The sequence below is a fragment of the Mobula birostris genome, chromosome 22 (genome assembly GCF_030028105.1).
Source record: "Mobula birostris isolate sMobBir1 chromosome 22, sMobBir1.hap1, whole genome shotgun sequence".
NCBI lineage: Eukaryota > Metazoa > Chordata > Chondrichthyes > Myliobatiformes > Myliobatidae > Mobula > Mobula birostris.
Window position 1 is genome coordinate 51,164,425 of NC_092391.1, and position 14,914 is coordinate 51,179,338.

General features: G+C 48.4%; 1 protein-coding gene across 1 annotated transcript in view; it reads right to left on the minus strand.

Moving 5' to 3' along the window:
- cops6 (COP9 signalosome subunit 6) overlaps positions 1-14,914 on the minus strand; it is a 62,237-nt gene that overhangs the window by 27,380 nt on the left and 19,943 nt on the right. Inside the window, exons 3-4 of the mRNA XM_072240720.1 lie at positions 8,767-8,898; positions 7,347-7,435 (exon numbers count right to left, since the gene is read on the minus strand). Of these exons, the coding sequence (XP_072096821.1) occupies positions 7,347-7,435; positions 8,767-8,898 (221 nt within the window). The remainder of the gene's footprint in view (positions 1-7,346; positions 7,436-8,766; positions 8,899-14,914) is intronic.

The following is a 14,914-nucleotide window of genomic DNA, read 5'->3' on the forward strand; positions in this document are numbered from 1 at the left end:
TGGAGGTGAGAGTAACTGTCCATGATAATCAAGGCAACATCTGACTGAGGACAGAATCAAACAGTCCTGGCAATACTGAAATCAGGCTACAAAATGCTACAAAACTTGACTAGAAACCCAATACTTCCCACACCTGTCACCTCTACCACCAAGAAGGGCAAGGGTAGTAAAGAGCATGGGACACAGCCATCTGTAAACTCCCCTGTAGATTTAGAACTAAAATTGTCAGCCATTTGACACTACAGAGTGTAAATCCTGGGACTGACTCTCCAACAGTGGTGTGGGAATCCCTACAACACAGGGACCCCAGGTTTGAGGTTGCTGCAGTTCACCACCTGACAACCTGTGACCCAGAGCACTTAAGGAAATGGCCTGAGATGTATTGGATATGTTGCCGGTCAATTTCCCAACATTCATTAACCTTCAATTAGTTCCAATAACAGCAGTTAAATTTAACCCAACATTTTATAACAGATTATCAGATAAAAGGAAATAACAGGCCAGTCAACCTACATGATGCAATAGCAAATCACTAGGAGGAGGAGGAGCTACGAAATGGAGAAACCATAGTTGACCAGACTTGAAGTGGAGAATGAAACAGGAGTGATGAAGGAGAACCAGTGGATGTGTGGATGCTTAGATTTCCAGAAGGCTAAGAATTCAATGTGGAAAATTAGAACACATGGAACTGGGGGAGAAGATACTGGCAGCTGGTTAGCTAAAACAAAATGAACAGTTGGAATCAGTGAAGCTCCAAGAGTATGATCTCCAAATGCAAACCATGATGGCTCAGCAGCTGGCACAGAGGGCCCCATTTCCTGTACCTCCCCCGAAACCCACCAGGGCCCCATTTCCTATACTCCCCCAGACCCACCAGGGCCCAATTTCCTATACTCCCCCGAAACCCACCAGGGCCCCATTTCCTATACTCCCCCGAAACCCACCAGGGCCCCATTTCCTGTACTCCCCACCAGGGCCCCATTTCCTGTACTCCCCCGAAACCCACCAGGGCCCCATTTCCTGTACTCCCCACCAGGGCCCCATTTCCTGTACTCCCCCGAAACCCACCAGGGCCCCATTTCCTGTACTCCCCCAAAACCCAGCAGGGACCCATTCCTGTACTCCCCACCAGGGCCCCATCTCCTGTACTCCCCACCAAGGTCCCATTTCCTATACTCCCCCGAAACCCACCAGGGTCCCATTTCCTATACTCCCCCGAAACCCACCAGGGTCCCATTTCCTGTACTCCCCCGAAACCCACCAGGGTCCCATTTCCTATACACCCCCGAAACCCACCAGAGCCCCATTTCCTGTACTCCCCCTGAAACCCACCAGGGCCCCATTTCCACATTCCCCTGAAACCCACCAGGGCCCCATTTCCTGTACTCCCCCGAAACCCACCAGGGCCCCATTTCCTGTACTCCCCTGAAACCCACCAGAGCCCCATTTCCTGTACTCCCCCCGAAACCCACCAGGGCCCCATTTCCTGTACTCCCCACCAGGGCCCCATTTCCTGTACTCCCCCGAAACCTACCAGGGCCCCATTTCCTGTACTCCCCCAAAACCCAGCAGGGACCCATTCCTGTACTCCCCACCAGGGCCCCATCTCCTGTACTCCCCACCAAGGTCCCATTTCCTATACTCCCCCGAAACCCACCAGGGTCCCATTTCCTATACTCCCCCGAAACCCACCAGGGTCCCATTTCCTGTACTCCCCCGAAACCCACCAGGGTCCCATTTCCTATACACCCCCGAAACCCACCAGAGCCCCATTTCCTGTACTCCCCCTGAAACCCACCAGGGCCCCATTTCCACATTCCCCTGAAACCCACCAGGGCCCCATTTCCTGTACTCCCCCGAAACCCACCAGGGCCCCATTTCCTGTACTCCCCCAAAACCCAGCAGGGACCCATTCCTGTACTCCCCACCAGGGCCCCATCTCCTGTACTCCCCACCAAGGTCCCATTTCCTATACTCCCCCGAAACCCACCAGGGTCCCATTTCCTATACTCCCCCGAAACCCACCAGGGTCCCATTTCCTGTACCCACCAGGGCCCCATTTCCTGTACTCCCCCGAAACCCACCAGGGCCCCATTTCCTGTACTCCCCTGAAACCCACCAGGGCCCCATTTCCACATTCCCCTGAAACCCACCAAGGCCCCATTTCCTATACTCCCCCGAAACCCACCAGGGTCCCATTTCCTGTACTCCCCCGAAACCCACCAGGGTCCCATTTCCTATACTCCCCCGAAACCCACCAGGGTCCCATTTCCTGTACTCCCCCGAAACCCACCAGGGTCCCATTTCCTATACTCCCCTGAAACCCACCAGAGCCCCATTTCCACATTCCCCCGAAACCCACCAGGGCCCCATTTCCTGTACGCCCCCGAAACCCACCAGGGCCCCATTTCCTGTACTCCCCTGAAACCCACCAGGGCCCCATTTCCACATTCCCCTGAAACCCACCAAGGCCCCATTTCCTATACTCCCCCGAACCCACCAGGGCCCCATTTCCTGTACTCCCCCAAAACCCACCAGGGCCCCATTTCCACATTCCCCTGAAACCCACCAGGGTCCCATTTCCACATTCCCCTGAAACCCACTGGGATCCCGTTTCTCACACTCCCCCAAAACCCACCAAGGCCCCATTTCCTGTACTCCCCCGAAACCCACTGGGGCCCCATTTCCTGTGCTCCCCCCGGAACCCACCAGGGCCTCATTTCCTGCATTCCCACGGAACCCACCAGGGTCCCATTTCCTGTACTGCCCTGAAACCCACCAGGGCCCCATTTCCTATACTCTCCCGGACCCACCAGGACCCCATTTCCTGTACTCCCCCGAAACCCACCAGGGTCCCATTTCCTGTACTCCCCCAGAACCCACCAGGGTCCCATTTCCACATTCCCCTGAAACCCACCAGGGTCCCATTTCCACATTCCCCTGAAACCCACCAGGGTCCCATTTCCTGTACTTCCCCCGAAACACACCAGGGTCCCATTTCCACATTCCCCTGAAACCCACCGGGATCCCGTTTCTCACACTCCCCCGAAACCCACTATGGCCCCATTTCCTGTACTCCCTTGGAACCCACCAGGGTCCCATTTCCACACTCCCCCGAAACCCACCAGGGTCCCATTTCCTGTACTTCCCCTGAAACCCACCAGGGCCCCATTTCCTATACTCCCCCGAAACCCACCAGGGTCCCATTTCCTGTACTCCACCGAAACACACCAGGGTCCCATTTCCACATTCCCCTGAAACCCACCGGGATCCCGTTTCTCACACTCCCCCGAAACCCACTATGGCCCCATTTCCTGTACTCCCTTGGAACCCACCAGGGTCCCATTTCCACACTCCCCCGAAACCCACCAGGGTCCCATTTCCTGTACACCCCCGAAACCCACCAGGGTCCCATTTCCTGTACTCCCCCGAAACCCACCAGGGTCCCATTTCCTATGCTCCCCTGAAACCCACCAGAGCCCCATTTCCACATTCCCCCGAAACCCACCAGGGCCCCATTTCCTATACTCCCCCGAAACCCACCAGGGCCCCATTTCCTATACTCCCCCGAAACCCACCAGGGCCCCATTTCCACATTCCCCTGAAACCCACCAGGGTTCCATTTCCACATTCCCCTGAAACCCACCGGGATCCCATTTCTCACACTCCCCCGAAACCCACCAAGGCCCTATTTCCTGTACTCTCCCGAAACCCACTGGGGCCCCATTTCCTGTACTCCCCCGGAACCCACCAGGGCCTCATTTCCTGTATTCCCACGGAACCCACCAGGGTCCCATTTCCTGTACTGCCCTGAAACCCACCAGGGTCCCATTTCCTGTACTCCCCCGGAACCCACCAGGGTCCCATTTCCTGTACTCCCCCAGAACCCACCAGGGTCCCATTTCCTGTACTCCCCTAGAACCCACCAGGGTCCCATTTCCACATTCCCCTGAAACCCACCAGGGTCCCATTTCCTGTACTCTCCTGAAACCCACCAGGGCCCCATTTCCTGTACTCCCCAAAACCCACCAGGGCCCCATTTCCTGTACTCCCCAAAACCCACCAGGGCCCCATTTCCTGTACCCCCCCAAAACCCACCAGGGTCCCACTTCCTGTACTCCCCCAGAACCCACCAGGGCCCCATTTCCTGTACTCCTCCAAAACCCACCAGGGTCCCACTTCCTGTACTCCCCCAGAACCCACCAGGGTCCCATTTCCTGTACTCCCCCAAAACCCACCGGGGCCCCATTTCCTATACTCCCCCAAAACCCACCAGGGCCCCATTTCCTGTACTCCCCAGTAACCCACCAGGGTCCCATTTCCACATTCCCCTGAAACCCACCAGGATCCCATTTCTCATACTCCCCTGAACTTTTTCAGGGAATAGCACTGAAAGACACTTGGGCCCTGTTTCCAGCACTCCCTTGGAAACCCGCGGTGGCTTTGTGTTTTGAGCTTCAAGACTTAATTTTCTAATTATATTTTTTATATATTTATGCAATAAATTAAGGCAAGTAGAAGCTGCTTTTGGAGTAATCACCTTCCTACTAATAACCACCACATAATTTGGTGTACTACGACAACAGAAAGATCAGAAAACATCAGAAGTGAAATGCTCAGCTGTTAAATAGCAAATCAAGAGTATCCTCAAGGTGGAGGATGACCAAAGGAAATATGAGGTTAGGAATGAATTTGAGAAACAAATGGAAAATCAAGAAGCTAGAAAATGTATTTACCAATGATCATTAAAATAAATAATGGTTTGCAGATAAATAGCAAACATCGACACAATAGGATAGTGAAATAATATTTTTGCTGATACTGAAGGCCAGTGATATGGAGATGCAGGCAAAAGGCAGTGATACCATGATGTTGATGCAGGTTGCAACAGGCTCAAAGGAATGAAAAACCTCACTTACACCCATTTCTCATACACTCAGGCTCATAGATAAGAATTGGGGACAGCAGAGAAATTGGGGTATTTTCAGAAAAGAAAATAATTCTAGAGTATGTACATTCAGCTAAAGTTATCTGAAAGGAACACACAGAAAAAGACTAGAGAACTTGAATGACTCTTAATGCTAGCAGAAGGAAAGAAATCTTGATTTGAAAATGTAGAGAAACAAATAAATTGAAGTATGACAAAGAGCAGTCAATGCAGGGGACGATGCTTGGACACATTAAATTTGATAAGAGAAACAGGGCAGGGGTGAGGGTAGACAGCAGACATCAGAGTGCAGAAGCTGTGTGGCTAGCCAGCACTTGGTAAGGCTGCACCCACCTCCTAAAGCTTCCATACCACTATAGGGTGCTGAATTGGCCTTTCCCCCACACTTGTAGGATGGGTGAAGTGAAACAGGAATCTTCAAGCCCAAGTCTGTGGGATGTGGTGGTGGGTTTTATGACCATAATTTGAGAGGGGAAGGTTTCAAGTCCTTACCTGGGATCCAAGTGAGTGGGATTGGAGCAGGCAGTGATAAGCCAGAGGGATAGGAAGATGTCTATGTCATGCAGACAAAATGGGGGGTGGGTTCAGAAATTGGGTGAGGTTCACGTGCTGTGTGCGTGGATGAGCCAAGTGGTCCTGAGGGAGTGCAGTTCAGTAAATAAATGGGTACTGTTGCATTGTCTGACAGTAGAAGAGTCACTGTGTCAACTTGCAACAAAACTTTTCAGAGTGGCAGGATTCAATCCAAAACCATTGTCCCACTCTGTACAATTACTGAAATTACCTTACAGAATGAATGTATAATTTGCAAATGTAGCTCAATGCAAATAACGTGAAATATAAACACAAGAGATTCTGCAGATGCTGGAAATCCAGAGCAACACAGACAAAATGTTGGAGGAACTCAGCAGGTCAGGCAGCATTCATGGAAATGTTTCAGGCCGCGACTCTTCTTCAAGACTGGAAGGGAAGGGAGAAGATGCCAGAATAAAAAGGTGAGGGAAGACGAGAAGGATATCTAGAAGGTGATAGGTGAAGCTGGGTGGGAGGGAAAGGTAAAGGGCCGGAGAAGAAGGAATCTGACAGGAGAGAAAAGTGGACCATGGGAGAAAGGAGGAGTACCAGGGAGAGGTGATAGGCAGGTGAGGAGAAGAGGTCAGAAGCCAGAGTGGGGAATAGAAGAGGAAAGGGGGAGGGAAAAGTACAGGGAGGAGAAATCAATGTTCATGTCATCAGGCTGGGGACTACCTGGATAGAACATGAAGCATTGTTCCACTCAGAGTGGCCCCATCTTGACAAAAGAGGCGGCCATGGACTGACATGTCAGAACGGGAATGGGGATAGAAATTAAAATAGCTGGCCAGTGGGAAATTCTGCTTTTGGTGGATGGAGCAGAGGTACTCAATAAAAGTGGTTCTGCAATTTACTAATGTAGAGGAGGCTGCATCAGGAGCACCGGATATGTAAAAGAATTAACTTTAGTAGAATAATAAAGCATACACTTTGTAGAATCAGTAGAAATAGGGTTGGAAACCAATAGTACCAAACTATTAATAATCAAAAGGTAATACTGCAGTTCTAGAAGGACAACCGAACAGCACAGAAATGTTAAATACATAAACCTTGTCAGACTGCATCATTAACAAAAGTTCACAGATGATTCACTATCTACATCATTTATCTCTGCAATATCCTTACCTATCTCATGTATCAAGTTAGTCAAACATGATCTCTTTGGCAATCTGTACAGACTGCTCTTTATAATATTTTAATTTGAGGTATTTCTGATGACATCTTTAAAGAGTCCATCCACATTGAACTTCCTTTACTGAGATCACAAATGAAAAGGTAATATATATCAGGAGATGCAGAACAGGTGGGGCTTTTCTCTTGAAATGATAAGACTGAGTGGTGACCAAACAGGGTACGCTAAGGTTAAGAAAAGAATGCTGTTGGGAAGGCACTACCTCCTTGTTGATATCAGATTAAGGAGCATTAGAGTGAGGTGGCTGCAAATCTATATGCAAAAAAGGAAAAAAAAATGATCTGAGGACTGTAAAACTCTCACAGGGTACAGTTTAAGGGGAAGCTAGAGATAAACACAAGAAAGGAATGAAAGGATCTGTCAATAATGCTACATGAAGAGAAATGGAAGAAAACTTAAAACGGTGATGTAGACATTCTTGGCTGAACATGTAATTGATCTATATTTTATTATATTTTTTACATTGTTACCTCCCAGAATAAATAACAGTAAATTAATAAATTTGTTCCAGACAGAGACAAAGATATTATCCCACCACTCAGAATGAAATGAAGTCTATGCTTAATCAGAGTTAGAGTTGGGAGAACAAGGTACAACTGTCTTCCATCGGATTATCGACTGCAGTACACTGACCTGCTTGTGAACATGGATATCAGACTCATCTGGAGGACCCCCGGTGGTATACCAACCTAGGAATTCCATGTCCTTGAACACCTGCTTAACTGGAGAGGAGAAAACAATCAGAGAGACCATCAATTCAGTGAGCGGAGGGGTAAAAAGAAGTTGGGTAAACAGTGAAAGCTTCTAATGCATGGAGAAGGTACAGGTGCAGGGAAAGCATAGGGGACATTGTTGAACCTAAGTGTGCTGTGTTAGCAAATAACCTGTCCAAGGATGCAATGTGATTAAGAGACTATTGCATGTGTTTATAGAAATTATCATCATCATAGCTTGTCACACCAGACAGCCAGCCATTTTAGTGTTGTTTAGTTGACGTTGAGCAGGTCAGTGTCAGCTAAACCAGGTGAGAGTGGGCAGTTGTGCAGAACGTGTTCAACGTTCTGCGCTCTTTCGCCACACTCACAGGATTTGCTGGCCTTTAAACCCCACTTCACCATATTGTCTTCCATCCTACAAACTCCCACTGTCTCCCGTCCTACAAACTCCCTCTTTTATAGAAATGATATGGTAAAAAAAGATGGATCTACAACAACATGGTGAGAAGTTGTTTGAGGAATGCAACAGGAAGCAGAGGAAAAGCTGGTCAAGTGGCATTCCCACTAAAGTCTTGTGCCACAAAGGCAACAGTCCCTGAGAGTCAAAGATGACATGTTCTGTGGGTTCAGACACGACAGACGAGGCCAGTGTGGGACTTGCAAAATTGACCACAAGTAAGGCAGGAGGGAATAGGTCTGAAGTGGAGTATGTGCCCTCCTTCTGCCAGTTACACTGGGTTTGAGAGTGTTCCCAACTCATGAGCACCAGGATCGCCATCCATAAAGTTCCTTCACCAATCAGAGATCGTAGGCTAGGGATTCCCACAATCAGTAGCAACTCTGGATTTTTCCACAAGGAGGTTTTGCAAACATTCTCGAATTTTTTTCTCTGACTGGCAAATACTCCTGGATGGAGAGGTTGGAATATTGCCCATTTTGGGAATTAGAATTAGCAACGAGGCCTGCCCATCGGAGCCGGCCAAGTGTAATTGCAGTTTCAGGTTGGGAATACTATACTGTGAGAGGTCACAGAGGTCGGCTCAGCACCAATTCCGTTACAAGATATGGAGGATTTTCCAAGTAAAGCACTGATGGTGTCCCTCCAGTCCTGAGGTACATGATATTGCAAGTCTCAGAAGCTGACAGGATGAAGATCAGTGCTGTATGGTTGGGCTTAGTGCCCAAGAGACACGAGGATTGCAGATACTGGAATCTGGAGCAACACCCCAAGAGAATTACAGGGACATTGAATCCTGGCGCAGTGCCGAAGTCCAATTCAGAATCAATGCGATCAGGCAGAATGTAGGTTGTATGATGCTCCAAAATGTAATACTCACATTGTTCCTCTTTAGTGTAGTAATATTCTTTATCAATAACTATCTTTTCCTCCACTGTGTGTGACAGAAGCTCAAATGAGTTCATCACTTCAATGTTTCTTCCTTCTTGTTTTCCAATCAATGCACCAATTACTGAAAGCAGAAGTGTAAAGAATCAGTTTGCAAGAAAACTTTGTTAAAGCAGTAATACCATAGTAATGTATCTAGAACACAGAATAGTACAGTACATGAACAGTCCTTTGGCCTACTGATGGTGGGTCTTTGTCCACAGTCATACCACACACCACAGTCAGTTGGGCACCACAGTAGTGTTGCAGAGTTCCTCCTCCGCAGCCACAGTGACCTGGTTCAACCCTCACCTTGGGCTAACTGAGGTAGAGGTGCAAAATCAGGTTAAAACAAATGATATACTGCGTCCAGTGCTCCCGATGTGGCCTTTTATATATTGGCGAGACCCGACGCAGGCTGGGAGACCGCTTTGCTGAACATCTACGCTCTGTCCGCCAGAGAAAGCAGGATCTCCCAGTGGCCACACATTTTAATTCCACATCCCATTCCCATTCTGACATGTCTATCCACGGCCTCCTCTACTGTAAAGATGAAGCCACACTCAGGTTGGAGAAACAACACCTTATATTCCGTCTGGGTAGCCTCCAACCTGATGGCATGAACATCGACTTCTCTAACTTCCTCTAGGCCCCATCTCCCCCTCGTACCCCATCTGTTACTTATTTTTATGCACACATTCTTTCTCTCACTCTCCTTTTTCTCCCTCTGTCCCTCTGAATATACCTCTTGCCCATCCTCTGGGTCCCCCCCACCCCCTGTCTTTCTTCCCGGACCTCCTGTCCCATGATCCTCTTGTATCCCTTTTGCCTATCACCTGTCCAGCTCTTGGCTCCATCCCTCCCCCTCCTGTCTTCTCCTATCATTTTGGATCTCCCCCTCCCCCTCCAACTTTCAAATCCCTTACTCACTCTTCCTTCAGTTAGTCCTGACGAAGGGTCTCGGCCTGAAACGTCGACTGCACCTCTTCCTAGAGATGCTGCCCGGCCTGCTGCATTCACCAGCAACTTTGATGTGTGTTGCTTAAAACAAATGGTGCTGGAATTCAAAAGCAGGAAGCAGAAAATAGGGGAAGCACTCAGTAGGCCATGCAGTGTATCTAGAAACAGAATTAACGTTTCAGGTTGAAACCCTTTCATTGGAACTAGGAGTCAGAGTGATAGAGCACTGCAGCACAGAAACAGGCTATTCAGCCCATCCAGTCCATGCCAACTTGTCTTTCTGCCTATTCTTACCTACCCACACCTGGACCAAAAACTATACCCCCACCTATCCAAACTTCCCTTAAATATTGCAATTGAACTATCATCATTCTCTTTATTCCAGGGAATAAAGTCTTAATGTCATCAACCTTCCCCTATAATTGAGGTCCTCAGGACTCAAAACACCTTTACACGAGGAAATCTGCAGATGCTGGGATTTCAAGCAACACACATAAAAGTTGCTGGTGAACGCAGCAGGCCAGGCAGCATCTCTAGGAAGAGGTACAGTCGACGTTTCGGGCCGAGACCCATCGTCAGGACTAACTGAAAGAAGAGATAGTAAGAGATTTGAAAGTGGGAGGGGGAGGGGGAGATCCAAAATGATAGGAGAAGACAGGAGGGCGAGGGATGGAGCCAAGGGCTGGACAGGTGATTGGCAAAAGGGATATGAGAGGATCATGGGACAGGAGGCCCAGGGAGAAAGAAAAGTGGGGTGGGGGGAACCCAGAAGATGGGCAAGGGGTATAGTGAGAGGGACAGAGGGAGAAAAAGGAGAGAGGGAGAAAGAATGTGTGTATATAAATAAATAACAGATGAGGTACGAGGGGGAAGTGGGGCATTAACGGAAGTTAGAGAAGTCAATATTCATGCCATCAGGTTGGAGGCTACCCAGACGGACTATAAGGTGTTGTTCCTCCAACCTAAGTGTGGCTTCATCTTTACAGTAGAGGAGGCCGTGGATAGACATATCAGAATGGGAATGGGATGCAGAATTAAAATGTGTGGCCTCTGGGAGATCCTGCTTTCTCTGGCGGACAGAGCGTAGGTGTTCAGCGAAACGATCTCCTAGTCTGCGTCGGGTCTCGCCAATATATAGAAGGCCACATCGGGAGCACCGGACGCAGTATATCACCCCAGCTGACTCACAGGTGAAGTGTCACCTCACCTGGAAGGACTGTCTGGGGCCCTGAATGGTGGTAAGGGAGGAAGTGTAAGGGCATGTGTAGCACTTGTTCCGCTTACAAGGATAAGTGCCAGGAGGGAGATCGGTGGGGAGGGATGGGAGGGGAACGAATGGACAAGGGAGTCGCGTAGGGAGCGATCCCTGCGGAAAGCAGAGTGAGTTGGGGAGAGAAAGATGTGCTTAGTGGTGGGATCCCGTTGGAGGTGGCAGAAGTTACGGAGAATTATACGTTGGACCCTGGCCTGTTCCCTGGCCCCCACCGCTTTATTTTCACCATGGATGTCCAGTCCCTATATACTTCCATCCCCATCAGGAAGGTCTCAAAGCTCTCCGCTTCTTTTTGGATTCCAGACCAAACCAGTTCCCCTCTACCACCACTCTGCTCCATCTAGCTGAATTAGTCCTGACTCTTAATAATTTCTCCTTTGGCTCCTCCCACTTCCTCCAAACTAAAGGTGTAGCCATGGGCACCCGTATGGGTCCTAACTATGCCTGCCTTTTTGTTGGCTTTGTGGAACAATCTATGTTCCAAAACTATTCTGGTATCTGTCCCCAACTTTTCCTTCGCTACATCGACGACTGCATTGGTGCTGCTTCCTGCACGCATGCTGAGCTCGTTGACTTCATTAATTTTGTCTCCAACTTTCACCCTGCCCTCAAGTTTACCTAGTTCATTTCCGACACCTCCCTCCCCTTTCTAGATCTTTCTGTCTCTATCTCTGGAGACAGCTTATCTACTGATGTCTACTGTAAGCCTACTGACTCTCACAGCTATCTGGACTATTCCTCTTTCACCGTTTCTGGCAAAAATGCCATCCCCTTCTCGCAATTCCTCTGTCTCCGCCGCATCTGCTCTCAGGATGAGGCTTTTCATTCCAGGATGAGAGAGATATCCTCCTTTTTTAAAGAAAGGGGCTTCCCTTCCTCCACCATCAACTCTGCTCTCAAACGCATCTCCCCCATTTCAAATGCATCTCCTCGCTATCACTCCATCCTCCTGCCACCCCACTAGGAATAGGGTTCCCCTGGTCCTCACCTACCACCCCACTAGCCTCCAGGTCCAACATATAATTCTCCGTAACTTCGGCCACCTTCAACGGGATCCCACCACTAAGCACATCTTTCCCTCCTACCCCGCCTGCTTTCCGCAGGGATCGCTCCCTACGCGACTCCCTTGTCCACTCGTCCCCCACAACCCTCCCCACTGATCTCCCTCCTGGCACTTAAGCGGAACAAGTGCTACACATGCCCTTACACTTCCTCCCTTACCACCATTCAGGGCCCCAGACAGTCCTTTCAGGTGAGGCGACACTTCACCTGTGAGTTGGCTGGGGTGATATACTGCGTCCGGTGTTCCCGATGTGGCCTTCTATACATTGGCGAGACCCGACACAGACCGGGAGATTGTTTCGCTGAACACTTACGCTCTGTCCACAGGATCTTCCAGTGGCCACACATTTTAATTCCACGTCCCATTCCCATTCTGATATGTCTATCCACGGCCTCCTCTACCGTAAAGGTGAAGCCACACTCAGGTTGGAGGAACAACACCTTATAAATTCCGCCTGGGTAGCCTCCAACCTGATGGCATGAACATTTACTTCTCTAACGTCCGTTAATGCCCACCTCCCCTTTGTACCCCATCCATTATTTATTTATATACACACATTCTTTCTCTCTCTCTCCTTTTTCTCCCTCTGTCCCTCTCACTATACCCCTTGTCCATCCTCTGGGTTTTCCCCCCTCCCCCTTTTCTTTCTCCCTGGGCCTCCTGTTCCATGATCCCCTCATATCCCTTTTGCCAATCACCTGTCCAGCTCTTGTCTCCATCCCTCCCCCTCCCACTTTCAAATCTCTTACAAGCTCTTCTTTCAGTTAGTCCTGATGAAGGGTCTCGGCCCGAAACGTCAACTGTACCTCTTCCTAGAGATGCTGCCTGGCCTGCTGCGTTCACCAGCAACTTTGATGTGTGTTGCCCAAAACACCTCTGTAAGTTTTCTTTGCAGTCTTTAGTGCATATTGATGTCTCTCCTGTAAGTAGATGACCACAGCTGCACACAGTACTCTAAATTTGGCCTCATCAATGCTTATACTATTTTAATGTAACACCCCAACTCCTGTACTCAAAGCTCTATAGAACAGTATAGCACAGAAAAAGGCCCTTTGGCCCACAATGTTGTGCCAATCCAGCAAAAAAATCTTTAAAACCCCAAGAACTAATCCTCCTTACCTACACAATGGCTATATCCCTTCATCTCCCTCATATTCATGTGCCTATCTAAACGTCTCTGAAAAGCCTTTAAGCATCCATGGATTCTCTGAGTAAAAATCTTACCCTTCACATTCCCCTTGAACCCACCCCTTCTCACCTCCAATGCATGCCCTCTGGTATTAGACATTTCTACCCCGGGAAAAAGATATTCCTGTCTACTCTATCTCTGCCTCTCATCATCTTATAAACCTCCATCAGGTCTCCCCTCTGCCACTCCAGAGAAAACAACACAAGTTTACCCAGTCTCTCATGGTAGCACATGCCCTATAAACTAGGCAGCATCCTGGTAAACCTCTTCTGCACCCTCTCTAGAGCCTCAATATCCTTCCTATAGTGGGGTGACCAGTACTGTATGCAATCCTCCAGGAGGTGGCCTAACCAGAGCTCTATAAAGTTGCAACATAACTTCTTGACTTTTGAACTCAATGTCTCAACTAATAAATGCAAGCATTCCGTAAGCCTTCTTAACCTCCCTATTGACCTGTGTAGCCACTTTCAAGGAGATATGAACTTGGACTCCAAGATCTCTCTGTTCAGCAACATTGTTACGGGTCTTGCCCTTAAAAGCATACTGTCTCCTTGCATTTGTCCTACCAAACTGCCACACCTCACATTTATCTGGGTTAAACTCCATCTGCCATTTCTCTGCCCATATATGCAACTGATCCATATTGTGCTGTATTCTTTGTCAGTCTTCTACACTACCTACAACTCCACCAATCTTGGTATCATTCACAAACTTACTAACCCACCCACCTACATTTTCATCCAGATCATTTATATACATCACAAACAGCAGATGTCCCAGCACAGATCCCTACAGAGCACTATTAATTACAGACCTCCAACTTGAATAAGTCCCTTTGACTACTGCCCCGTCTCCTTCATCAATAGCAGGGAATACGCAGAAGGACTTGGATAGTTTGGGAGAATGGACAAAGAAGTGGAAGATAGAATATAGTGTATAATGTATGTTCATGCATTTTGGTAGAAGAAATTAAGGCATAGGCTATTTTCAATATGGGGAAAAAAATCTTTAAAAAAGGTGTAAAGGGTCTTGGGATACCTTGTACAAGATTCCCTAAAAGGTTAGCTTGCAGATTGAGTTGGTGGTAAGGAAGGCAAATGCAATGTTAGAATTAATTTTGAGAAGACCAGAATATAGGAGCAAGGATTTAACGCTAAGGCTTTATAAGGTATTCGTCAGACCACATCTGGGAGTATTATGAGCAGTTTTGGGCACCTTATCTAAGAAAAGATATATTGGTATTGCAGAGCATCCAGAGGTGACTCATAGGAATGATTCCTGGAATGAAAGGGTTAACACGAGGAATGTTAGATGGCTCTGGGCTTGTATTCACTGGAGTTAGAGAGTGGATGTGGAGAGGATGTTTCCCATACTGGGTGAGTCAAGGACCAGAGGGCACAGTCTCAGAATAGAGAGATGTCCATTTGAAACAGGGATGAGGAGGAGTTTCTTTAGCGGCTGGAGGGTGGTGAATCTAAGGAATTAATTGTCACTGGCAGCTGTGGAGGCCAAGTCATACTGAGTGTACTTAAGGTGGAGTTTGATAGGTTCTTGGGTAGTCAGAGCATCAAAGGTTATAGGGAGAAGGCAGGAGAATGGGGTTGAGAAGCATAATA